Source organism: Mobula hypostoma, chromosome 3, assembly GCF_963921235.1.
Source record: "Mobula hypostoma chromosome 3, sMobHyp1.1, whole genome shotgun sequence".
Lineage (NCBI taxonomy): Eukaryota > Metazoa > Chordata > Chondrichthyes > Myliobatiformes > Myliobatidae > Mobula > Mobula hypostoma.
Window position 1 is genome coordinate 41,570,852 of NC_086099.1, and position 25,947 is coordinate 41,596,798.

At 41.6% G+C, this 25,947-nt stretch overlaps 1 protein-coding gene across 1 annotated transcript in view; it reads right to left on the bottom strand.

Moving 5' to 3' along the window:
* Window positions 1-417: 417 nt before the first annotated feature.
* The window catches only part of cspg4ba (chondroitin sulfate proteoglycan 4ba), a 103,809-nt gene continuing 78,279 nt past the window's right edge, over window positions 418-25,947 (bottom strand). The window contains exons 8-10 of the mRNA XM_063042922.1: window positions 11,283-11,449; window positions 3,984-4,161; window positions 418-2,930 (exon numbers count right to left, since the gene is read on the bottom strand). Coding sequence (XP_062898992.1) covers window positions 901-2,930; window positions 3,984-4,161; window positions 11,283-11,449 — 2,375 coding nt within the window. The 3' untranslated portion in view covers window positions 418-900. The remainder of the gene's footprint in view (window positions 2,931-3,983; window positions 4,162-11,282; window positions 11,450-25,947) is intronic.

The window sequence follows — 25,947 nt, forward strand, 5'->3', positions numbered from 1 at the left end:
GCTTCTTGTGCACTTAATTTGAAAGTGAAATTTCATACTGCTGGAAAAATTAATCCATTTTACTGTGCATCTGACTGATCTGATAACTCAATACTGTAGTACTCAACACTGATGGACTGATAAAACATTCAGAAAATGTTCTATTTGTATTCATAATGAAAATATGTCAATGTCTTTTGCTTGAAAACACAGTTACTACACAGACAGTAAGTTATATGATTTTTGTATTTCCTTAAAAGCTGGTAAAAATATTGACTTTGAGAAGCATTGGCCAAATTCAACCCAGTTGCCAAAGGCTGTTATGGAGACGGAGGATTGTGCTAAGTCTCAAAAGTCTCCAAGTGAATCCCCCCGCCCCCCCCCACCCCCGGCAACATGTGCAGTACACTAACTGCACCCAAGCCGATAGCAGCAGTTTGCCACCACAGGTCATGATAAATGTAACCTGAAGATAGACTTGTATATGTATGATTTTCAGCATTCTATTTTTATCCAGAGCTAATAACCAAAATGATTGGTCAAAACCTTTTGATCTGATCTCTACTGAATGGGCATTGATGACCTTATTTATGCAAAATATGATAGTGAAGCAATACTTGTATTAGGGTGAACAGCACCAGAACAAGCTTTGTTCAATTTCTGGATGGACAAAATTCAACAAGAAAGAGGCACAAACATTTCAGAACACATAATGCATTTTGGCATGATTTGCATAAATTGACCCAACTTTCTGGGCAATCACATCCAGCTGGTTTTAACAAATATTTTTCGAACCTCACTTTACTACATATTGTACATTGCGAAGATGCCGTGCTGTCACTTTTAGTTTCTGAGCACATTTTTGCAAAAATGAATACTGAATTTAGGTTCCAACAAAAAAAGTTTAAATTAATTGCTTTATCAAACCCAGTACTGATTGTGCCTTAAAGTTGGATTGGTTGTACGACAATGTTGTATCATTTCTGGATCAATTTGTTTACAGTTATAAAGCAGAGTTGAGGCTTTGTTTGACTTGGTGGAGCCTGAAAAAGCTTGGTTCTGTCTTTCCGCTAGCAAAGGATTACCTGTATTAAGGTGGGTGACAGTAACAACTGGAACTGTTAGGCTCCTCTCAACCGCATGTAAATCTTTAGTATTTGTACCACCATTATTGGGACAGTTAATTATTAAAGGTTTGCGCTTTGTTTTTTTCTTTTTTATCAAAATTATGACAAATATACTTATGATCAAAAGGACTAGAAAAGTGAGGGGCAGAATTATATGCAGAGAGCTGATGTACTGAATGAGTCGAGCAACCGGTTTTCCAGCAACTGGTTCTATTGTGGCCTGTTGGACAAAGCCTCCCATTGTCACATCCAGGACAGAGGCAGAGGTATTACTTTTGCGATTCCCCCATTGTGATTTCTTTTGCCACCACAGCACAGCTGTAGTAGGTTTTGGAGTGGGCACATCTGTATGAGTTGAAAGTGATAAACTTCCTGAAGTTGCTGCATCTTGTGTAAACAAACGGAGAACGAATGGGTTTTCATTTAATGTGTTGTTTAGCATTAAAGACCCATTAAAAGGAATAATGCTGTACAGAAAGACTCCCTCAGCTGGTTGGACATTTTTTGCTGTCAAAACAAATGCAAATGAATCATTCAAACAGTCAATTCCTGTCATATTTGCTTCAACTTCCAGTAGAACAAGACCTAGTTCGATGTCATTCTGAGTAAATATATTTGCAACTTCTCTGTGACCCCTTACCATATGGCTTGGTCTTACAAGCCTACCATAGGTAGGTAAATGTTTTATTTCAAACCTAGGAACACTTCTAGTCTGGTTGCCCAATCTGCGTGCATCAAGCACATCTGTTCCAACTTGACAAGTAGTTCCAGATGGTATCTTAAGGTCTTCTGCCATTTTCAGTAAAGGCCGTACTATAATGTTAACTAGTTGCTCAGTCGCATTCCCTTCAGAAGTCATTACTGTAAACTCAAAATTATCTTGTGATGCAGAGAGATTGGTCATATGATAAACCAAATGCCGTTTTACAAGATCATCCTGTTCAAATAAGGTCACACTTCTGTTTCGAAGCAAAATATGTCCAAACTGTGGAGGTCTAGTAATTTCATAAAGTATCACTGTAACTTTCCCATTAGTCTTTGCAGCCAAATGTTCATTGGTGATGGTAGAAATAAATTCCCCCTGCTGAATTTCTAATTGAGTGTTATTTATAAGCGTGATGATGATAGGTATAACCTCAAGATTAAATAATTTGTATAAAGGTCGATGTTTACCATCAGTGACACTGAAGTAAAAAACTCCTGATGACGAGCTGCCATCTTGAACAAACCAAATGCTACCATCATTGATATCAGCCTGAGTGAAGTGTGTGATTGACATATTCAAATCCTTTCCTGTTGCCACATAGCCATTACTGGGTCCACTGATAATGGTGTATTTGATTTCTTCTGGACTATTATCCAGATCTACAACATTTACATGGTTTGAATTAATTGCAGCATTGTAACCCTGCATGACCTTTAGCCCAGGGGCTTTGGTTTTCAGCTCTGGTTGTTGATCATTAATCGGAATAATGGTAATATTGAACATCTCTTCCACCACTTCACTCTCATTCAAGGGCCTTGATGCAACTTTGCTCTTTAAATTCAACCATGCAGCAAAGACAAAATTGTCCTTAAGGCTTTCTGAATCATCATGTAGATAGGTTATTCCATACTTATTCACAATAAACTGAGAAAAATAGGGTTTCTGCTGGGTAATGTTGCGCTCACCAACAATAATCACACCATGGGCAGGCAGAGTTATCACTTGATACCATACTTCATACAGTGAATGCTTAGACTCGGGAAGTTTGACCATCAGGTTTGAAGCATCCAGCTTGAATTTGTCAATTAATACTTTTTCACCTTCTGTTACAACAGCACCTGGAGAAAAGGATAGAGCTGCCCTAAGTAAAACTAACTTGCAAAGTTAAAAACACAAGAGATTCTGCAGATGCTAGAAATCCAGAGCAACACACACAAGATAGAGATACGGCAAAGTTATTTCCCATGGTAGGAGAGTCTAGGACAAGAGGGCATGACTTCAGGATAAAAGGACGTCCATTTAGAACAGAGAAGCGGAGAAATTACTTCAGGAGGGTGGTAAATCTGTGGAGTCTGTTGCCACGAGAGGCTCTGGAGGACAAGTCATTGAGTGTATTTAAGGCAGAGATAGATAGGGTCTTGATTAGCCAGAGCATCAAAGGGTATGGGGTGAAGGCAGGGGAGTGAGGATGACTGGACGAATTGGATCAGCCATGACTGAATGGTGGAGCAAACTCGATGGGCCGAATGGCCTACTTCTGCTCGTGTACCTTATGGTCTTAAAATGCTGGAGGAAATCAGCAGGTCAGGCAATATCTATGGACATGAATAAACAGTTGACGTTTCGGGCCCAGGCCCTTCATCAGTTCTGAAGAATGGTCTCGGCCCAAAACATTAACTGTTTATTCATGCTGCCTGACCCGTGGAGTTCCTTCAGCATTTTGTGTGTCTTGCAAAGTTAAGACTATCTTATATTTACAAAGGCCCTTCCACAACCTGAAGCAATTAAAGTTTGGAATCTTTCTGTGCCATCAATGCGAGAGATGACTCAGTGGAGATTGAAAATCAATCTGAGGTGGGGTAAATAAATGTACAGAACAGAGGTTAAGGGGAAAATTGGAGGGATTCAGAGAGTTGATTGAAGGTACTAGTTGACAAGGGAAACATTCAGAGGGAAGGCTTGATCAGGAGATGGGCAAGGCTGAAATGGATAAATGTTGGGGGAATGGTTGTCAGTGAGATAATTATCCCTTTAATAACAAGAAATCAGGCCTCAGCTTACAGGTTAAGACCTGTTCCTGCATCCATTGCTTTCACTGTTGCCAGTTTTCACATGTGGTGTAATCTAACTAAGACAAGTCTTACTTTGAAGTTGTACTATGAATGCCTCACCTGTATTTGCAAGAAGACAACTGGATCGTCCAGCAACATCATACGTGATGGTGATGTGAAAGCGCTGAGGTTCCAATGAGGCTGGTGAGGAATGCACTACAAATTGAAATGAGTCTTCGGTACTCCAGGCTACATCCTTGGAGCGTGTGTGCTCATAGGCAATCTTGCTCTCGTCCACCTGTCAGAAGCAATATAGTTCATCAAAAGCACAAGTTCAACACTGAAAAGAGTAAAATACTAAAATCTCTAAACATTTACACGTAACTAGGGGCACCTTTAACCACTCGGTTTCATCTGTTCAGTACTTCAGATTAAAGCTTCACGTAGATTGGTCTATTGCATAATAGGCATATTTGAGTATGTTGTTCTTTTCAGGATAATGTAAACCTTATTAATACTTCAGTAAGCTTAACTAGGATTTTGGAGGAAGTAACTAGCTTACTGAGTGAGTGAGAGTATGTGAAGAAAATTCTTACATTATTATTATGATTAGAAACTTGTCCTGGGTTGCATGTAATAAACACATGAAACTGAATTAGCTGCATAATTAAGTCAGTAACTTTTATTTCAAATTCTGGAAATGGAGTACAATGCAGGTAAAATGCAGTATGGTGTGATGAGTTCACATGTCCGTGGATGAAGCTTTGATTCAAAAAGTTCCTAGCATAGCACCATATAAAGGCATAACTGATTTTGAACACCATATTGTAAACATCACGAAATACAGAAATACCATGGGGGTTGTTGAAAGAAAATATATCAACTTCCTCTCCCCCACCCCCGGCATGAAAAAGAAAAAACAAAGCTCGCAAACCCCAAAACCCCCCACCCCCTTCCTCACAGAAAAAACAATGACAATAACATCAAATCCTTCACCCCCTCACTCGCAGAAAAGGACAGCGATAATGGTATCAAAACCTCAAACCCCCACACACACACAAAACAGATCACCCGCCCACCAAGTAGCCACAAGAAAGAAAGCACTGAAAATCGAAGGATGCCAATATAAAGTACAGTCCAATAATCACATAGATCTCAGAATATTGAAAACATCTTCCTGTCAGCATTCCAGGAGAGCAGCTGTATGAACTCAGTCCTTCCATCAAGAACGGCCGCCATGCCAGCTCCTAACACTGGCGATCTAGATGCTGACTGTCGTCACCCTGGTGGCCTCTATCGGGAGCAATCACTGATGCCCTCCGCATTCGCCTCAGTGCTTCAATCTTTCCTGAATATTTCATGACCCCATGCCCTGTCTTTGGTCTTTTCCACGAATCAGCTCAAGTTCTACATAAGATCTTGGTCAGACCCCACTTTGGAGTACTGTGTTCAGTTCTGGTCACCTCACTACAGGAAGGATGTGGATACTGTAGAGAGAGTGCAGAGGAGATTTACAAGGATGTTGCCTGGATTGGAGGGCATACCTTATGAGGATAGGTTGAGTGAACTTGGCCTTTCTCCTTGGAGTGACGGAGGATGAGAGGTGACCTGATAGAGGAGTATAAGATGATGAGAGGCATTGATTGTGTGGATAGCCAGAGGCTTTTTCCCAGGGCTGAAGTGCCTAACATGAGGGGGCATAGTTTTAAGGTACTTGGAAATAGGTACTGAGGGGATGTCAAGGGCAAGTTTTTTCCACACAGAGAGTGGTGGGTGTGTGGAATGCAGATACAATAGGGTCTTTAAGACTGATCTCCCTCCTGGCACTTATCCGTGTAAGCGGAACAGGTGCTACACATGCCCTTAGACCTCCTCCCTTACCACCATTGAGGGCCTCAAACAGTCCTTCCAGGTGAGGCAACACTTCACCTGTGAGTCGACTGGGGTGATATACTGCGTCCGGTGCTCCCGATGTGGCCTTTTATATATTGGTGAGACCCGACGCAGACTGGGAGACCGCTTTGCTGAACATCTACGCTCTGTCCGCCAGAGAAAGCAGGATCTCCCAGTGGCCACACATTTTAATTCCACATCTCATTCCCATTCTGACATATCTATCCACGGCCTCCTCTACTGTAAAGATGAAGCCACACTCAGGTTGGAGGAACAACACCTTATATTCCGTCTGGGTAGCCTCCAACCTGATGGTATGAACATCGACTTCTCTAACTTCCGCTAAGGCCCCACCTCCCCCTCGTACCCCATCTGTTACTTATTTTTATGCACACATTCTTTCTCTCACTCTCCTTTTTCTCCCTCTGTCCCTCTGAATATACCTCTTGCCCATCCTCTGGGTCACCCCCCCCCATCTTTCTTCCCGGACCTCCTGTCCCATGATCCTCTCGTATCCCCTTTTGCCTATCACCTGTCCAGCTCTTGGCTCTATCCCTCCCCCTCCTGTCTTCTCCTATCATTTTGGATCTCCCCCTCCCCCTCCAACTTTCAAATCCCTTACTCACTCTTCCTTCAGTTAGTCCTGACGAAGGGTCTCGGCCTGAAACGTCGACTGCACCTCTTCCTACAGATGCTGCCTGGCCTGCTGCGTTCACCAGCAACTTTGATGTGTGTTGCAGGGTCTTTAAGAGCCTGTTAGATAGGTATATGGAGCTTAGAAAAATAGAGGGCTATGTGCTAAGGAAATTCTAGGCAGTCTCTAGAGTAGGTTACATGGTCAGAACAACATTGTGGGCCGAAGGGTCTGTAATGTGCTGTAGATTTCTATGTTCTATGTTCTTGGTCCTCTTTGGGACCCGGTCTCTGGCCTAAGTCTTCTCCATGAGGCAGTTCTCCAGACACAGCGGAGTGCTAGATCATTCAACTGAATTTCAACTGTACATCACAGGCTCCAACAGTTTTTGTAACACAACAGCAACAAAAAGAACAAGCAGAAAGCATAGAAAAAGTGATATAAATGAAGAGATTTGCTATCTAGAAAATGTCACCCGAGAAATCGTTGTTCGCTGGTGCCATCCTGACCGGAAACCAGCTAGAATCGAATCATGTCAGAAATTAAAATTGAAAATAAATTTGTTACAGGAATTGTCTCACCTTAGACTTGCATTTTAGTGGAAGTGTGACAAGGTGTTGGCAGACAATCTGCTTGAGGGAAGTGGACTGTCATTAAAATATTGTACTGTTTGTTCATCCTTGTTTTTAATGGAGAGCTTATCTTTGTACAATAGCCAGACAAGTTTCCCAGAACTCAGTACATCATTGCCAAAAACACAAAACAAGGGCTAAAACCTTTACCGCGCTGCTAGTGGGACAAGGAGGATCAGCTGCATTTCCTGCAGGACCTTACAAGACTCAATAAACATACTTTTTCTAGCCATCATCCATCTGCTCAGCTGGTTATTATTGAAACATATTTAGTGAAACACAGGCCTGTTAGCAGCAGTCAGACCTCTCTAATGGAATCCTTGCCTCTACGATTTAAGTCATCTGGTGTCCTGGACCTGCCCTCCCACCCTCCAGCAGCAGTCTGCCACCTTATTTACCTGTCGTCTCAAGTTTGATCTTGCCCTGCAAGACTTACCTTTGGGAAAACCCTCAAACTTGAAATCAACTTAACAACTCTACGTCAGCTAATCAACAGGAGGCATGGTGGGATGTTTCACTTTTGCAATGTTGCACTAAGTTCCCCATCCAGCAGACAAGATCAAGTTACTCAGAAAACTGAGTGTGATTACAGTGCAGAGTAAACAGAAACTGCAGCAACTTCTCTGTAATAGAGAAGCTATTTTTTTTCAGAAATCTTCACAAACAGGAGGATTTTTTATATGTGATGTATGTACTCTATATTCAATTAATCACAATCACTTACAGTGGTGTAACCACCAACACTTACTGACATGTGAAATCAACTCAACCTCTCCACTCTGGTTGTATAAAACATTGTCATGATGTGCAGCCAAAAAAAAAAACTAGTTGTTTACCTGTAAATGTAATATATGCAAAATTGTAATGTGTTCTGCCATATACCTTTTTTGGGCTAACAAGTGGCTTTAGCTTAAAATAATTTTTATTGTACAGTTTTCCCCCTCGAGCTAGTTTTCTGTGTCCCATATTTTTCTAATTAAATTAAATAGCAGCGTAGATTCATCCACTATCCCTTGTGTTAAATGTGCACATAGTATTGAACTCCACTTCTGAAATTTGGTTCCATTGGCTCTGATCAGAGTATCAGAGATGGAACATATTGTCCATTTCACATTTGCAGCCAAGGATGAATTTTTGCCTATTTAAGTAACTCTGCAAATTTGATTTAAGGATATCTAACTTTATCTCCTTTTAGATGAAAAAGTGTTTGTATTTAATCCAAACTCTCCGGTCTTTTCTGTTGTGTAAATAGTTTTGCGTTTATTTAATCTCTGTACCGTGGGTTGAAGAGAAGAAACTGACAATATAGTATTTCAAACAAATTAGAACAACTTAAGAAAAATCTTCATAAAAAATTTATTTTATTTACTTAACTTAAAAGAAGTCCTTAAAGTAAGTTTATGGTCTGGTTAGATGCATCACAGCGCAAGATACAGGGACATTATATAAAAGTCTGCCACATTATAGGCAGATAATTTTCCCATTATCGGTTGTTCTGAAAAGCTTCTAACAGTGGGTAAAATGGACAGTATACACCCAATTCCACTTTACACTTTTTAATAGAGCTGCTATCAATTTCTGGCAGAGCTTTTGAAATAACTGCGCAGGAGGTAGTTGCACAGTGTTTCTTACATCAACGACCACCTGAGGCTCAGCATCTGTACGAGCTTAGGGGGCAGATCTCGCATTGTGTTAAAGAGTTGGGGAGGCATCGTGCAGAGTGGGCAAGCTATTCTTATGTAAACATTGTACTACTGCTTCCAGATATTCTGGTTATTTCAGCACTTTACAATCATCCACAAGTACCAAGCAGCTTTTGAAAATGTTGATGCTGGGTTGGGACAAAAATAACTCCCAAAAGAATATCCATGATCAATATCACGTATCTTAGATCTGGTAATGGCACTTGAAAATTTCTACTGGTTCATTATCATCTGCACAATTTTTATAATATATTAATCCATAAGAGCTTATCATTATCTATCTAATATGATAGGGATTCTATTTATTCCCCAAGCAATGAAGTATGAAGTTGTAAAATTAGTCAGCTCCATCACGGGTACTAGCCTCCACAGTATTCAAGACATCTTCAAGGAGCAGTGCCTCAGGAAGGTGACATTGATCACTGAGGACCCCACCACCCAGCACATAACCCCCTTCCCATTGTTACCATCAAAGGAGGTACAGGAGCCTGAAGGGATGCACTCAGTAATTTAGGAACAACTACTTCCCCTGCCATCCGATTTCTACATGGACACTGAACCCATTAACACTACTTCACTAGTTTTTTAAAAATTTATTTCTGCTTTTTGCACTACTTATATATACACATACACACACATATAATTACTGTAACTTCTTTTTTTCTATATTTATCATGTATTGCATTGTACAACTACCACAAAGTTAACAAATCTCATGACATATGCCAGTGATATTAAACCCGATTCTGAAATTAACAGCATACAAAGTTATCCATGCTTCCTGCAGCAGCACAAATTTGACTGTCACTTCCTTATATGCTGAAATAAAAATATCTGAAAAACAAACTTTTTTTAAGGTGTTGATGATCAAAGAAATTCTCTAAAGCATGTCTTCTAACAACAGGTCACATCAAGCCTCTGCTGGAAGGTATTCAGAATTCCAATGTCCAGCATTACAAAGGAGGTAATTCAAAAAAATGTGAGCTTTAGCACTTTGTAAAGAGTGGAGCAACAGTTACATGTAACCTGATCCCAGATAATTCCTCTGCTTGACTATTCTTAGCGGTCGGAAGACTGTTGAAAATCTGCATCGCACTTTCAAAAACTCCAGACCCCAAATCAAACGTGCATCTTGGACACAGGAACGTGAATAATAACTATACATTCACTCCAACTTCAGCTCTTTCCAGCAAGCAAGTGCTCTAAATTTTAATGCATTACCAAGAACCAAACAAAAAAAAAAGTGCATATGACCAGGTTGTGCAAGTAAACTACCCAGTTTTGCATCTGATCCCTCACTATGCTTCTGGATATATAGACACTAAGCCTAGAACTAATGACTGAATAATTCATGCAGCTCTTGATACTGTCTATATGAATTATTAAAGATGCTTTTACAGTACTTAACCCAAACATAATTTTTCTTTTTCTGATTATTCTATCTAATCTTGTTTTATTCCACTAATAACATATCCTTTGTTTAGATAAATAAAACAACTCCTACGTGAACATATTTTTGTCTATTTACTTGACTGAATACTGTATCATGGATCAACAGTTAAATCAGCACAGATGTGGATTATCAAACATCCTGATGGGACAATGCAAATAGATGACATTTCTGGTTATTACATTGTATAATTGTCCATTCTGGTCTTAGGCCAACTGATTAAAAATTCAATACTCCCTAAGGCCCAAGACTTAGAGAGCTATGGAAGGCCCTTAAGAACTTTAGTTTGCACACGTGCCTTTGAGAAGCATGCAGAAGATAATGCAAAAAAAGAACAAGGTCTGGAGATGCAGCAGGTCAATGTATAGATGTGGAGAGGTGGTGAATGCGTCATCCAGTGATTTCTTGGCCTGGAGTTTGGGGAGATTGAATGATCAGGGCTTGGCATTGGTGTGAAAGATAGATGGGTAGGGTAGGCTCAGTAGGAGCTATGACTTGTAGGCATTGGTGACTGAAGGGGTTTATTTGATCACCTAATAAAGGAGAGCTACCTGAGGAAAGGTTTCCAGCACAACTATGCAAACTGCTTTCCCCAAGTTCTGAACCAAAACACTGTTGCGTTCTGGGATTTATGTATCAACTGCCAGGCAATGGGTCCAGTGGTTCCGAATGTAACACTCTTCCCGTAATCTAAGAGGACTTCAATGCACTCCTTAGAAGTTGCTGAGTTTCATTAAGTATTGCCTTTCAGATTAAATGAAGTTCTCAATTTCTTTTGTAGGTTAATATAAAAGATCCTGTTGCACTATTTGAAACGGAATAGGAATGTTCCTCTGTGGCTTGAACTAAACTTCCAAAGCAAAACTGCTAGCTGTATTGCATTAGGTCATAATAACAGATACAAAGTAAATGCGAATTCCATAGATTCAGAGTCGGAGTTGTACAGCACAGAAACAGGGCCTTCGCCCCACCATGATCTTTCGAATGATTCAATCTTAAATCATTCAGAAATTGTAAACTTATACATTTTAACATTTTTTAAAATAAACTGATTTTATTATTGAACTTAAGAAACAGACCAAAAAGTTCAATGAACATTACACTTACCATGCTTTGGGTGAAGTTAGGCACTTGTGTTATGTTGTCGAGCTCAACTTTTACCACTCTACCAAGCCTTGGAAAGTCAACCAGCGTGTATATTATGGCATGATTTTCAATGTTTTCATCATTAGTTACAGCTTTTAAATGTTCAGAGTTGATATATGTAAGCGTCCCTAGAAGAGCAAAATTGAGCGAGTAAAAGTAAAGATTGTAAAGGGGTTAACGTTCACAGGGACCAGGTGAGACAATGATTTTGAAAATAAAAATCAGTCATAAATGAATGTAAATCAGACTCAATGGGTTGAACATCCTAATTCAGCTCCTATATTTTATGGTCTCTGTAATTAGATGAATTTAGACCACGCAGTGAAACCAAGGGCTAATCTGTAGCTCTTTCACTATTACTGAGAAAAGCCACCTGTCTGGACAGACTTCCTTCATTTCATTTGTACTAAAATCAGAAATGTGTCATACTTTATATAGTCCACATGCTGAACTCACCATCTGAACTACTCTAAGGCTTCATGAAGGAAAACATTCTCCAGGCCTCACTGTTATGGCTGTTACATGAAGTGGAGTGTTTTGCAAGAGGCAACTAGGCCTCAGTGATGAATCTTGAAACCCTGCCTTGGTTTGCCTGGATGAATGCCTATTTGTTGACCTGACACTGTCAAAAGGTATTTTTTTTAAACTGTTGTTAGCTGTCTCTGATATTAAAAGACATTTAAAAAAATTAGATTGATTTAAATAATTAAAAAAAATAAAACATCAGAAAATAATAGTTACCTCAAAATATATTTACATAATAGAAATTTAAACTGTCAAAGATGAACTAAAAAGATTATGAGAGAAAACTGGCAGGGAACATAAAAACGGACTGTAAAAGCTTTTATAGATATGTAAAAAGAAAAAGACTGGTAAAGACAACTGTAGGTCCCCTGCAGACAGAAACAGGTGAATTGATTATGGGGAGCAAGGACATGGCAGACCAATTGAATAATTAGTTTGGTTCTGTCTTCACTAAGGAGGACATAAATAATCTTCCAGAAATAGTAAGGGACAGAGAGTCCAGTGAGATGGAGGAACTGAGCGAAATACATGTTAGTAGGGAAGTGGTGTTAGGTAAATTGAAGGGATTGAAGGCAGATAAATCCCCAGGGCCAGATGGTCTGCATCCTAGAGTGCTTAAGGAAGTAGCCCAAGAAATAGTGGATGCATTAGTGATAATTTTTCAAAACTCATTAGATTCTGGACTAGTTCCTGAGGATTGGAGGGTGGCTAATGTAACCCCACTCTTTAAAAAAGGAGGGAGAGAGAAACCGGGGAATTATAGACCGGTTAGCCTAACGTCGGTGGTGGGGAAACTGCTGGAGTCAGTTATCAAGGATGTGATAACAGCACATTTGGAAAGCGGTGAAATGATCGGACAAAGTCAGCATGGATTTGTGAAAGGAAAATCATGTCTGACGAATCTCATAGAATTTTTTGAGGATGTAACTAGTAGAGTGGATAGGGGAGAACCAGTGGATGTGGTATATTTGGATTTTCAAAAGGTTTTTGACAAGGTCCCACACAGGAGATTAGTGTGCAAACTTAAAGCACACGGTATTGGGGGCAAGGTATTGGTGTGGGTGAAGAATTGGTTAGCAGACAGGAAGCAAAGAGTGGGAATAAACGGGACCTTTTCAGAATGGCAGGCGGTGACTAGTGGGGTACCGCAAGGCTCAGTGCTGGGACCCCAGTTGTTTACAATATATATTAATGACTTGGATGAGGGAATTAAATGCAGCATCTCCAAGTTTGCGGATGACACGAAGCTGGGTGGCAGTGTTAGCAGTGAGGAGGATGCTAAGAGGATGCAGGGTGACTTGGATAGGTTGGGTGAGTGGGCAAATTCATGGCAGATGCAATTTAATGTGGATAAATGTGAAGTTATCCACTTTGGTGGCAAAAATAGGAAAACAGATTATTATCTGAATGGTGGCCGATTAGGAAAAGGGGAGGTGCAACGAGACCTGGGTGTCATTATACACCAGTCATTGAAAGTGGGCATGCAGGTACAGCAGGCGGTGAAAAAGGCGAATGGTATGCTGGCATTTATAGCGAGAGGATTCGAGTACAGGAGCAGGGAGGTACTACTGCAGTTGTACAAGGCCTTGGTGAGACCACACCTGGAGTATTGTGTGCAGTTTTGGTCCCCTAATCTGAGGAATGACATCTTTGCCATAGAGGGAGTACAAAGAAGGTTCACCAGATTGATTCCTGGGATGGCAGGACTTTCATATGAAGAAAGACTGGATGAACTGGGCTTGTACTCATTGGAATTTAGAAGATTGAGGGGGGATCTGATTGAAACATATAAGATCCTCAAGGGATTGGACAGGCTAGATGCAGGAAGATTGTTCCCGATGTTGGGGAAGTCCAGAACGAGGGGTCACAGTTTGAGGATAGAGGGGAAGCCTTTTAGGACCGAGATTAGGAAAAACTTCTTCACACAGAGAGTGGTGAATCTGTGGAATTCTCTGCCACAGGAAACTGTTGAGGCCAGTTCATTGGCTATGTTTAAGAGGGAGTTAGATATGGCCCTTGTGGCTACGGGGGTCAGGGGGTATGGAGGGAAGGCTGGGGCGGGGTTCTGAGTTGGATGATCAGCCATGATCATAATAAATGGCGGTGCAGGCTCGAAGGGCCGAATGGCCTACTCCTGCACCTATTTTCTATGTTTCTATGTTTCTAAAACAGGTCGTTGACCTCACTCATTAGGTACAGCTGGAGAGTCGGTTGTGAATTGCACCTGGGCTCTCGGTTCACTCCATCGAAACTCGGCTTGAGTCCAGAAGGAATACTGGCATCAAGGGGTGGAGCAGGGCGTGGCAACACGGGTATTGAGATCAAAGACTGGTCATGATTGTATGAAAAGACTGCAGTCTCCTCTTGCTCCTATTTGTCTGTTTATCTTTTCCTTTCTGAACTCCAACACCTCCTGAGCTCCGTTTCAATGTGAGTGTGGGGAAGTCAGACGGGAACTGTGCTGCACATCGCAGGTAGCCAGAGGTTCTCCATGGAGCTGCTGGCTTGGGAGCAGCACAATCCAAGCCAACACTAAATCTAGATCTGAGAGCATTCATTGCTCTCAGCGAGTGGAAGGAAGATCTAAGAGGCAGAGCAGCATGGGCAGAATTATAAACTACTTATAGGTTAAAGTCCAGAATACTACAAATCATTCATATATTTAACTTACAATATATTGGATCACAAAAAAAAAGAGAACATTTCTCCTAAAATGGTTCATCATTAAAGGGACCCATGTGGACTTCGTCAGAGTCATAATTTCTAGACACACTGGGTGAAAGGAGCAAAGCAGAATTTGTACAGTGGCTTTCACAATATCAGGACCTGCCAGAACACATTTCAGCCAGGCATGAGGTTAACGGTGCAAAGAATGATCCACAAATATCAATAATTTCACTTGCTTTTCTTCAAAGTACAAGGTAAATTTATTATCAAAGTACGTATATGTCACTGTAACCAGCCCTGAGATTCATTTTTCTTGCGCGCATTCACATCAAATACAACAACACAATGGAATCAGTGAAAGACCACACTCAACAGGACGGACAAACAACCAGTGTGCAAAAGACAACAAACTGTGCAAATGCAACAAGAAATCAATAACAATAATAATAATTAATAAGCAATAAATATCAAGAACATGAGGTGAAGTGTCCTTGAAAGTGAGTCCATAGTTTGTGGGAACATTTCAACGATGGGGCAAGTGAAGTTGAGTGAAGTTATCCCCTTTGGTTCAAGAGCCTGATAGTTGAGGGGAAATAACTTTCCTGAGCCTGGTGGTGTGAGTCTTGACTCCTGTACGTTCCCAATGGCAGCACAGGAAGAGAGCATGGTCTAGGTCGGGGTCGGCAACCTTTTTGCCTCTGTGGGCTGGTTCGCCTATTAATGAGCGGACGGTGGGCCAGATAAATGCCGTAAGAAACTTGAAATATGGGAAATATCCATTTAAATACATACAGTTATGTTTTGTCTCAAATTAATGAATAACGCATGCTAAAAAATCATTTGTGCTTAAGGTTGCCTACCCCTGGTCTAGGTAGTCAGGGTCCTTGGTAATGGATGCTGCTTTCCTGTGACAATGCTTCATGGAGATATGCTCAATAGTGGGGAGAACTTTACCTGTGATGGACTGGGCCATATCCACTACTTTTTGTAGTATTTTTCATTCAAGGGCATTGTTGTTTCCATACCTGGCTGTGATACAGCCAGTCAATATACTCTCCACTACGTATCTATAAAAGTTTGTCAGAGTTTTAGATATCATGCCAAATCGTCACAAACTCCTAAGGAAGTAGAGGTGCTGCCATTCGTTCTTTGTAATTGCACTTACATGCTGGACCCAGGACAGGTCTCTGAAATGATAACACCAAGGAATATAAAGTTGCTGACCCTCTCCACCCCGATCCTCTAATGAGGGCTGGCTCACGGACCTCTGGTTTCCTCCTCCTGAAGTCAATAATCAGCTCCTTGGTCTTGCTGACATCGAGTAAGAGGTTGTCGTTATGGCACCAGTCAGCCAGATTGCCAAACTCCCTCTTGTATGTCAATTTGTCACTACCTTTGGTTTGGCCAATGACAGTAGTGTCATCTGCAAACTTGAATATGGTATTGGAGCACGTTGTCTAAGTGCAAATCGAGTTGAGCAGGGAGCTGAGCACATAGCTTTGATTGTGGAGGAGATGTTATTGCCAATCTGAACTGACTGGGGTCTGAAATTGAGGAAATAGAAGATCCAACTGCACAAGGATGAATTGAGACCAAGGTCATTAAGCTTATTGATTAGTTTTGAGGGGATGATGGTATTGAATGTCAAGCTGTAGTCGATAAAGACAATCCTGATGTATGGATCTTTGCTGTCCAAATCAAATTAAATTAAATCAAGTTTAATTATCATTCAAACCATACATATATACAGCTGAAGGAGACAGCGTTCCTCTGGGGACAACGTGCAAAACATTCAAAGTAGCAAGCAAACAAACATTCAAAAATAGTAAGTGCCATAATTCAAAATATTGAGCAAAGAAGCACACTTACTCAAAAAATAAACATATATTGTCCAAGACTCTGAGTGACAATGTCCAGCAATCGATGGTACTGTCTCCTGGCAGCGTACAGACGCATGCAATCCAGCCTGCCATTCCACTGCTCAAACACAGGAGGGCAGCACTGATGGGCGAGGCCAGGCCCAGCAGAGCTCAACCAAGAACCACACTGTAGCGCTTCCTTGTCTCTCACCTGACCTGCAGCGACAGGCAAGCCCAAGGCTTGAGGCCTAGACCTCGCTACAACTGAGGCTACACAGCTCCCATGCCAACTGTCTAGGGTTGCCAACTGTCCTGTATTAGCCAGGACATCCCGTATATTGGGCTAAATTGGTTTGTCCCATACGGGACCGCCCTTGTCCCGTATTTCCACCGCTAAGGTAAAGCATTCCTATGAAACCGTTCGTAAGCCAAACTGGCATAAAGCGAAGAACCAATTACCATTAATTTATATGGGAAAAGTTTTTGAGCATTCCGATACCCAAAAAATAACCTATCAAATCATACCAAATAACACATAAAACCTAAAATAACACTAACATATAGTAACAACAGAATCGGGAAGATTAAGCCAAAACCGATTTGTAGAAAAAATAATCGGCACAAACATGCATGCGTACGTCCGCATGTGCACACAGGTGCCCGCGCAAGGCTTCATGGTCGTGGTAGTCTTTCTTGGGGTAAACACAAGTGTCCCGTATTTGACTGCTACTTTTGTCCCTTATTTGGGAGTGAGAAAGTTGGCAACCTTACAACTGTCCCTGACCCAGACAAGGGGTAACAGACCTGCTGGCAGATGTTCCAGGGTTGAGTGAAGGGCCAATGAGATGGTATCTGCTGTGGATCTGTTGTGACGGTAGGTAAACGGAAACGGATCCAAGTCGCTTCTCAGGCAGGTGTTAATCTGTTTCATCACAAACCCCTCAGAACACTTCATCACTGTGGATGTCAGTGCTACTCGATGATAGTCAATGAGGCAAGTTACTTCGTTCTTGTTATGCACTGGTATGAGTGATGTCTGCTTGAAGCAGGTGGGTACCTCGGACTGTCGAAGTGTGAGATTAAAGATCCCAGTGAACACTTCAGCTAGTTGATCAGTGCAGGTCTTCAGTACTCGGTCAGGTACCCTATTTGGGAAGGATGCTTTTTGTGGGTTCATCCCTGAAGGCTGCTCGTAAGTCGGTCTCAAAGCACAGCTCAATGCCCTCAATGTTCGTGCTAACTATCACGACAGAGGAGTCATCATGAACTCCCACAGCTCCTAATGACCCTGTGATTTCAGTCTCTGAGGCCAATGTGAGAGCATCCTTCAGGAGGTTGAACCCACTGAAAACATCTGGCCCAGAGCAGGCTTCAATAATACTGGTAATAAGAACATAATAACCTGCCTCAATGACTATTGTCTAGTAGCAATTATATTCACTGTGATGAAGTGTTTTGAGAGGCTGGTGATGAAGCATATCAACTCCTGCCTGAGAAGTGACTTGGATCCGCTCCAATTTGCCTACTGGCACAACAGGACCACAGCAGAGGCCATTTCATTGGCTTTTCACCCAACCCTGGAACATCAAGACAGCAAAGATGGATACATCAGGATGCTCTTTGTCGACAGCAGCTTGGCATTCAATACTATCATACCCTCAAAACTAATCTACAAGCTTCAATATCTCCTTATTTAGTTGGATCCTCGATTTCCTCACTTACAGACCTCAGACAGTTTGGATTGGCAACATCTCCCCCACAATCTCCATCAGCACCCATGCACCACAGGCCGTGTGCTTAGCCCCCTGGTGAACTTGCTGTATGACTGTGAGGCTTTGCACAGCTCCAGTGCCATATTTAAGTTTGCTGATAACACCACTGTTGTAGGCAGAATCAAACATAGTGGTGAATCAGCATACAGAACGGAGACTGACTAATGCCACAACAACAACCTCTTACTCAGTGCCAGCAAGACCAAGGAGCTGGTTATTGACTACAGGAGGAGGAAACCAGAGGTCCATGAGCCAGTCCTCATTGGAGGATCAGAGGAGGAGAGTGTCAGCAACTTTAAATTCCTCGGTGTTATCATTTCAGAGGACCTTTCCTGGGCCCAGCACATACATTATGAAGGAGGCACAGCAGCACCTCTTCTTCCTGAGAACTTGCAAAGATCGTCATGACACCTAAAACTTTGACAAACTTTTATAGATGTGTGATGAAGAGCATATTATCTGGCTGAAAAGCCTACAAAAAATAGTGGATACAGCTCAGTTCATCACGGATAAAGTCTATCCCGCTATTGAGCACATCTACGTGGAGCAGTGCTACAGGAAAGCAGGGACAGGACATGCTCTTGTCTTGCTGCTACCATCAGAAGGTGGTATGGGAGCCTTGGGACCCACAAAATCAGGTTCAGGAACAGTTATTACCCCTCAACTATCAGGCCCTTGAACCAGAGGGGATAACCACTCAACTTCACTTGCCCCATCACTGAACTGTTCCCACAACCTATGGACTCACTCTCAAGAACTCTTCATCTCATATTCTTGGTATTTATTGCTTTTTTTTATATATAAACTTTTTTTTGTATTTGCACAGTTTGTTGTCTTTTGCACATTGGTTGTCCACCCTAATGGGTGCGGTCTGTCATTAATTCTATTATGGTTATTGGATATGCCCGCAAGAAAATGAATCTCAGGGTTGTATATGATGACATATTTACTTTGATAATAAAATTACTTTGTAGTTTTATCTTGAAGAAATTGAAGAATCTCATTTAGTTTCTTGCACTGGCTCAATAAAACTTAAAAAAAAACACAAGTTCCACTTATCTGCACTATTGCAAGAGATGAGGTGGAGGGACAAGCGTAGCACTTACACTTACAGGGATAAGTGCCAGGTGGGAGATCAGTGGGGATGGACGTGTGGATAAGATCTCTTGCAACCATTTAGCGCCCCAAACAGTCCTTCCAGGTGAGACAACACTTCACTTGTGAGTCTGTTGGGGGTCATCTATTGCATCCGGTGCTCCTGGTGCGGCCTCCTCTACATTGGTGAAACCCGACGCAGATTGGGGGACCGCTTCGTCGAGCACCTCCACTCTGTCTGCCACAACAGACAGGATCTCCCGGTTGCAAGACACTTTAACTCTGCTTCCCATTCCCATTCAGATATGTCCATACATGGCCTCCTCTACTGCCATGATGAGGCTAAACTCAGGTTGGAGGAGCAACACTTCATATACCGTCTAGGTAGTCTCCAACCCCTTGGTATGAACATAGAATTCTCCAACTTCTGGTAATTCCCACCCCCTCCCTTCCTCTATCCCTATTTAAATCTACCCCCTCCCCCAGCTCCCTCATGGTTCCGCCTCCTTCTTCTACCACCCATTGTTTTCAGGGCTATGACGTCAATGCTTCCCCTCCCCCACCCCTTTGTCTTTCAAATTACTGGTCTATCAACTGACGCTACAAGCATTCTTCAAATCCTTCCCCATCTTTCATTCTTCAGTTCTGACGAAGGGTTCCGGCCTGAAACGTTGACTCATCGTTTCTGACTGATGCTGCCCGACCTGCTGAGTTCATCCAGCGTACTGAAAGCGTTGCTTTGATCTTTTACAGCATCTGCAGATTATTTTGTGTTTACAAGTGCAACACTGCACACTGTCCACAGAAGCAAGGTGCTAGATATAATAGTTACCATTTTCACTTAACACCAAATTATTCAGAATTCTTTCTTTAACAATTCAGCAACTTCTGCCACGCTCTGTCCAAATAACTCAGATCCTGTGGATATCACAGACATCTATATACCAATTTGATATTTCACAATGGGAAGATACCCTCGTCAGAAATATAGAAGGTGAAGACACCTTAAATAGAAACTGCACAATGCATTGAAGTCATTTAGAAGGAGTGATACAATGTGGAAACAGACCCTTGAATCCACCGTGTCCACACGAAGCATCAACCACCCTTTCTACATTAATCCCCATTTTTATTCTCCCCAGATTCCACCTCTTGCTTAATCAGCAGGGCAATGTACAGTGGCCTAATGACTACCAATCCATATATCCTTGGCATATCCTATCCTCTATACATCTTCCAGGGATATTCTCCTAACTGCAGTTAGTCAAGATAGATGATCAAAGAGTGGCAAACAGGAAAAGACATAGGACAGATGTAGAATATTGCTTGTCTGGTCTTTTCTGCTACACAATTAAGACCATGCCCAATCGGTAACCTAATTCCGCACACCTACTGAAGCAAAATATTAGAAATCTGAAAGAAGAACAGAGAACTGTAGAATTATTCAGGTAGCATGGGTGGAAAGGGGAAAGAAGTTAACATTTCAGGTCATGAGAAACTCTGTTAAGCTCTCCATAGAAGCTGCCTGACCTGCTGCTTGGAGAAAATAAAATGATGGAAACAGATATTTGGCACCTACATTATCATGTAGTTTAACTATATTGTTAACATCTCTTTGTAAGATTTAGACAGAGTGCAGAGTAGGTTTACCAGGATGCCATCTGGATTAGAGAACTAATAGGTTGGATAGGTTGAGTGAGCTCAGGCTATTCTCTTTGAAGTGAGAGAGGATGAGAGGTGCTTGATGGAGATGTACAAGATGAAAAGAGACATGAATAGAATGGGCAGCCAGAGATTCTTTCTTATGGCAGAAATGACTAATGAGAGGACATAATTTAGGGTGATTAGTGGAAAGTATAGGGGAAGGATGCCAGGGATAGGTTTGTTTGTTTGTTTGTTTTAAAAACAGAAACAATGGTAGCTGCTGGGAATGTGCTGCCAGGTGGAGGTAGAGGCAGGTAGACTAGGGACATTTAATAAACGCTTAGATAGACACATGGATGAAAGAAATATGGAGGGTTATGGGGGAGGGAAGAGTTAGATTGATCTTAAAAGGAAATTATAAGGTCATACTGTACTATTCTATGTCCTTTATAATTTAACACTATCACATATGCTGCTTATAACAAAACTAGCCTTTGTGTCTCTGACAAACTTGGATTTCCACCAGTCAAGCAAAACACTTTATACAAAGTATGTAGCTCCCACCACTTCCCTCTCTACACCAGAGATACTCACCCCTCCCCACTATGTTCAAATCCTTCTGAAACTAAAGTAAAAATCACTGAATTATGCATTTGCAAGTAGTTATGTGAAATTGCTAAGCATTCATGCATTGGCATTCTCGAACTTGAGCTCAGAAGATTTCACAATGAAAAGCATGAATATCATCCAGCCACCTTGTTAACTGTTAAATTTGTATATGAAAGGAGTTATATTTATTGTGAAACTTTGTGGGATCCTAGGAAATAGAACATATTACGTATTATAGATGTAACTCTGATTGTACACTTTATATGAGCAAGATGAGGAATAAGCTAAGATTATAAGAGCTCAAGGTAGTACAGGATAGATACTAGCATGAATAGCGCATTGCCTGATTAGCAGGAGGCAAAGAGAGGGAATAAAGGGATCATATTTGCATTGGCTGCCAGTGACTAGTGGTCTTCCACAGGAATCCGTGTTGGGGCCGCTTCCTTTTATGTTGTATGTCAATAATTTGGATGATGAAATTGATGGCTTTGCGACCAAGTTTGCAGATGATACGAAGATAGATGGAGAGGCAGGTAGTGTTGAGGAAGCAGAGAGGCTGCAGAAGGGCTTGGACAGATTAGGAGAACGGGGAAAGAGGGGGCAGAAGGAATACTGTGTTGCACTTTGGTAGAAGGAATAAAAACATAGACTGTTTTCTAAATGGGGAGAAAATCCAAAAATCTGAGATGCCAAGGGACTTGGGAGTCCTCGTGCAGGATTCCCTCAAGGTTAATTTGCAGGTTGAACTGGTGGTGAGGAAGGCAAATACAATGTTAGCATTTATTTCAAGAGGACTACAAATATAAAAGCAAGGTGTAATACTGAGGCTGTATAAGGCACAGGTGAGACCTCACTTGGAGTATTGTCAGCAGTTTTGGGCCCCTCATTTTGTGCTGAAACTGGAGAGGGTTCAGAGGAGATTCACAAAAATCATTCTGGGAATGAAAGGGTTATCATATGAACAGTGGTTGAAGGCTCTAGGCCTGTATCACTGGAATTTAGTTTGTAGAAGAATGAGGGGAGATCTCATTGAAACATATCAAATGTTGAAAGGCCTAAATAGAGTGCATGTGAAGAGGATATTTCCTTTGGTGGAGAGTCTAGGACCAGAGGGTACAGCCTCAAATTAGAGGGATGTCGTTTTAGAACAGATACGAAGAGGAATTTCTTCACCCAGATTATGGTGAAGCTGTGAAATTCATTGCCACAGGAAGCTGTGGAGGCCAAGTCACAGGATGCATTTACAGCAGAGGTTGATAGATTCTTGATTAGTCAGGGTGTATAAGGATATGGGGAGAAGGCAGAAGAATGGGGTTGAGAGGTGCAGCAGACTCAAAAGGCCAAATGGCCTAATTCTGCTCCTATGTCTTATTACACTCACCACTAGCAAAGTAAATAAAAGATTTTTTTTTGCGTGTGGAATAATTGTGAGGATCAAGTAGCATTGTGCCAAAGGTGAATTAGAATAAGATTTATGCACAAAACTATAAGACATTGGAGCAGAATTCAGTCATTTGGCCCACTGAGCATGCTTTAACATTCCATCATGGCTGATTTATTATCCCTCTTAACCCCATCCTCCTGCCCTCTCTCTATAATCTTTGAAGTCCTTACTAACAAAGAACCTACTAACCTCCGCCTAAAATATATCCAATGGCTTTGCCTTCATAGCAATCTACGGCACTGAATTCCACAGATTCACCACTCTCTGGCTAAAGAAATACCCCCTCATCTCCGTTCTAAAGGAACATCCTTGTATTCTGAGACGGTGCCTAAGCCAGTGTATTATGCCTAAACAATGGAGACTACAACGGGATGAGGGAGGATTTGGCTAGTGTAGACAGGGAACACAGGCTATATGGTGGGACAGTTGAGGAACAGTGGAAGATTTTTCATGGTGCTCACAAAAGTATATTCCAGTTAAAAGCAAGGACAGTAAGGGTGGGGAGAGCCAGCCTTGGATAACTAAGGAAATAAAAGAAGGCATCAAACTAAAAGCTTGCGCGTACGGTTGCCTAGAGTAGTGGGAAACTGGAAGATTGGGAAAACTTTAAAAAGCAACAGTGAACCATGAAGCCATCAATAAAGAAAGGTAGATTATGATAATAAAGATAGATTATGAAAATAAACTAGCATAAAATATAAAAACAGATTATAAAAATTATAAAAACTTTTACAAAGCAGAAAAGGGTGGCTAAAGTGAATGTAGGTCCCTTGGAGGACAAGAAGGGGGAATTGATATTGGGTAATGAGGAAATGGCCAAGGCTTTGAAATATTTTGGTCAGTCTTCACGATGGAGGACACATCTAACATGCCAAAGAGAGATGTTAATGGATGCGATGGTAAGTCAGGACCTCGATGCAATAGCTATCACTAAAGAGGCAGTGCTGAGCTAACTTGTGGGTCTGAAGATAGACAAGGCCCCTGGTCCTGATGGAATCCCAGGGTACTGAAAGAAATGGCAGAAGTTATAGTAGAGGCTTTGTTGATAGTTTACCAAAATTCTCTGGACTCTGGGTAGGTCCCGGTAGATTGAAAGATGGCGAATGTCACAACACTGTTCCAAAACTGATGTAGGTAAAAGGCAGTTAGTTTAACATCTGTAGTTGGGAAGCTATCATTAAAGAAGAAAAAGCGAGGCATCTGGAAAGAAATGGATCCATCAGGCAGCCACAGCATGGATTCGGCAAAGGCAGGTCCCATTTGACAAACTTACTGGAGTTCTTTGAGGATCTAATGAACACAATGGATAGGGGGGAACAGATGGATGTTATTTACTTGGATTTCAAGAAAGCATTTGATAAGGTGCCGCATAAAAGACTTACCCATAATATAAGAATGCATAGAGTTGGGGTGATATTTTAGCATGGATAGAGGATTGGTTAACTAATAGAAAGCAGAGAGTTGAGATACATGGGTGTTACTCTGGTTGGCAAACAGTGGTGAGTGGTGTGCCGTGGGGGATGGTGCTGGGCCCGTAACTGTTCATGTTCACATTAACAATCTGGAAGAGGAGACCGAATGTAATGTATCTAAGCAACACACATCAATGTTGCTGGTGAACGCAGCAGCCAGGCAGCATCTCTAGGAAGAGGTACAGTCGACGTTTCAGGCCGAGAGTTGCTGATGACACTAGATTGCGTGGAAAAGCAAATTGTGCGGGAGATACGGAGAGTCTGCAGAGAGATATAGATAAGTTAAGTGAGTGGCAATGGTCTGGCAGATGGAGTATGATGTTGGTAAATGTGAGGTCATCCACTTTGGAATGAAAAATGGAAAAATCAGATTATTATTTAGATGGTAAAAAAAATGTCAGCATGGTGCTGTGCAGAGGGACTTGGGAGTACTTGTGCATGAATCACAAAAGGTTGGTTTGCAGGTGCAGCAGGCTATCAAGAAGGCTAATAGAATGTTGGCCTTTACTGCTACAGGGATTGAATTTAAGAGCAGAGAGTTATGCTGCAACTGGGTAGTACAGGGTACCGGTGAGGCAGCACCTGGAGTACTATCTGCAGTACTAGTCTCCTTACGTGTGGAAGGATATACTGGCTTTGGAGGCAGTGCAGAGGAGGTTCACCAGGTTGATTCCAGAGATGAGAGGTTTAGACTATGAGGAGAGATTGAGTCACCTGGGACTATACTCACTCGAGTTCAAGAAGAATGAGAGGAAATCTTATAGAAACATATAAAATTATGAAAGGGACAGATAAGATAGAGGCAGGAAAGCTGTTTCCACTAGCATTTGAGACTAGAATTAGAGGACATAGCCTCAAGATTCAGGGGAGTAGGTTTAGGGTGGAGATGAGAAGGAATTGTTTTTCCCAGACAGCGGTGAATCTGTGGAATTCTCTGCCCAATGAAGCACTGAAGGCTACCTCAATAAATATATTTAAGACAAGGTTGGATAGATTTTTGCATCGTAGGGGAATTAAGGGTTATGGGGAAATGGCAGGTAAGGTGGAAATGAGTCTATGGCCAGATCAGCCATGATCTTATTGAATGACGGAGCAGGCTCAACGGGCCAGATGGCCTACTCCTACTTCTTCTGGTCCTAGATTCCCCTACAATAGGAAGCACCCTCACTATACACACTCTAACTTTTATTTTATAATTTCCAGTCATTGCAGTGACTACATTTCATTAGCTGCACATTAGTATGGATGTCCTGAAAAGAATGCAAAAGATACTACAAAAATGCAAGTCTGCATGTCTTTCTTTCTGTAGTTAAGTTCAACAGTTAAGATTTACTTTGGACTTTCCTGCACTGTATTTAATGCATACTGATCCCCCTTGGTCCAGTGATAGCACTCACGCATCAGTTCAGACAATCACTGTTTCAAACCTGCCACACAGAAAAGTAATGAATCTAGTTCCCAGCTAACATCTAACCCTGCAGTCACATTACTCACACCGACTGTCCTGCGAAAATTCCTGCTGCACAATTCAAATGAAAT